At 54.2% G+C, this 2,224-nt stretch overlaps 1 protein-coding gene across 1 annotated transcript; it reads left to right on the top strand.

The window, feature by feature from the left end:
• Nucleotides 1-882: 882 nt before the first annotated feature.
• TMEM140 (transmembrane protein 140) lies at nucleotides 883-1,521 on the top strand. The gene is given in 1 exon segment (XM_010023032.1): nucleotides 883-1,521. A coding segment is annotated over 1 exon segment (615 nt). The 5' UTR covers nucleotides 883-906.
• Nucleotides 1,522-2,224: the final 703 nt, after the last annotated feature.

Below are 2,224 nucleotides of genomic sequence, written 5' to 3'. Positions count from 1 at the left end.
AAGCAAAAGCCTCCAAGAGGGCGCTAAGGATAGTTCACATTTCTGGCAGAGAAGCCGGGAGTCGAGTTTGCCAGGCAGTCTGAGAGAGGAGCAAGGAGGATGGCAATGGCAGCTCTGTCGCCATAGCACCCATCTCCTTGGGCCTCAGAGGCAGTTGAGCAGCTGCAGGTGAGTCTGGGGTGCCTCTTTGTGGTGGGCAACTGCCTGTCTGCATGGGGCATTGGTCCTCAGGCAACCAGGACAGAGGAGCACCATGTCTGCCAGCCTCAGTGGGGAGCACGGTTGCAGGTGAGCAGACCTGCTGTGCCCAGAGATGTATGAGCATGCAAGGGCCTCTGCAGCATGTGGATGTTGGAAACGGGTGGCATCAATGACATCAATAGTCCCAGAGCTGTTGGGTGGGGGGCAGGCCAGGAGGGCCCTGTGCTTCAGACCCTGTCATGCCTGCATTTTACTCAGTAGTCTACAGATCACAGGGGATGTTCTTGTCTGACCAGAAGTGAAAAAGTATTTTCTCAGAAGAGCTCTTAAACCCCTCCTTGGCAAACAGCACTGTTTTGCTCCTCTCCCATCACTTGCCTATCTTACCCAACATGAGACCATGGTGCAATGGGCATGTATAGGGCTAACAGAACCATACCATCCTCCCAGTGCTGGTCCATGCACAGGACATCGTTAAGCCACCTCTGCTGTGACCAGAATTGCACCCCCTTGACCCAGTAACACCTGTGCAGCACACCCAGAGGCAGGACTGAGACACTCCTGCTCTACTTGCAAGGGGAGTCCCAAGACCTCAGTGACACAAGGCTCAGAGCATATCTTGGGAAGGGTGCCATGAAACACAAGAACCAAGAGGTGTCCCCCACTTCGTGTTTTGCTGCAGGCATCCCCACAGCAGGCTCTACCATGGTATCAAGAGAGCATGTGGGTACCAGGATGGGTCTGCTGCGACAGAGGTGCACCAGGCACTTGCTCTGCGCGCTGAGCCTCCTCAAAGCTGCCGGGACCTTGGCCTTGATGCTTTATGCACTGCTGTGGGAAGCAGGGAATCTGGTCAACCTCCCTGACAAGCGCATTGGCTTTTACAACTTCTGCCTGTGGGATGAGACAGCCCGGGAGCTGCAGTGCCTGGACTACAAGCATCTGCAGGTGACGGGCATCAGCCTACCAGGAGTGGCGCTAGCCAGGGTTTGTGTGGATACCTGCCTCGTCTTCAGCATCTTCTACCCCATTTTTTTCACACATGCAAAGTGCACAGAGGAAAAAGGTGGCTGGAAGATGATCCTCATCATACTCATCACCTAGACAACAATCCTGTCTGGAGGCCTGGGTATGTTTCTTTTCCAAACCTCACAGTGGATTCACCCCTGTGACTTCACTGGGGGCTTCCTGGCACTGCTTGGGACTCAGGCTCTGCTACTGCTCCACATTCTCACTGCCACCATGTACCTCAGCTGGGCCAAGCACACACACACCCATGTCAAAGCCATTCAACAGAAGACCCTGTCCATTGAGATTTGACAGTGAAGAATATGCAAGAGCTATTGATAACCTGATTTAAAACACAACTCCTGCTATAGCTTTAGCCACTGGCAGGAATTCGATCCCTAGTCCATAGGCCCATGTTCAGCCATGCTCTGACACACGGCCCTGTGCAGCAATCCTGCAGCGAGCCCGCAGCACACACCAACACCCACCATGCGGCACAGAAGCTTCCCAGGAACAGCAGCATGTAACACACACCGCTTGAGCTGGGACACAGGACCAAGGTGATGGCATTTCTGGCTCTGAGCCACAGGACAGGGAAGGGGACAGACCAGAACCAGCACACAGTAGACACAGCCCTCTGCTTCTATCTTGCCTAAGTACAGGCAGGCAGAGAAGCAAACAGGCTTCCTTTCTTGGAGTTGTCCAAAGACACTGCTCCTTCTCCACCTCCTGGACTGACCAGGGATGCCTGTGAGGAATTGAGACCTCAGGAGCTGTGGGTTCCATACTGGCATCACAGCAGTGTCAGCCCCAGAGACGCATAGGAAACAGTCTCTTCAGGAACACCTGTGCTTCGCCTCCTGGAATAGCACCTGGAGTGACTCTAGTTCATTAGGGTGAAGTGGCTCACAGCCAACCCCAGCAGCTGCAGCACACCCAGAGGGGCAGCTTAACAACACAGCCTTAACGAGGAGGGTTTCCATGAGTGTGCTGGGTTCAGCTACAGCAGTCATTT

The sequence above is a fragment of the Nestor notabilis genome, unplaced genomic scaffold (genome assembly GCF_000696875.1).
Source record: "Nestor notabilis isolate BGI_N333 unplaced genomic scaffold, ASM69687v1 C15118363, whole genome shotgun sequence".
NCBI classification, from domain to species: domain Eukaryota; kingdom Metazoa; phylum Chordata; class Aves; order Psittaciformes; family Psittacidae; genus Nestor; species Nestor notabilis.
This window is presented reverse-complemented; position numbering and strand designations above follow the sequence as displayed.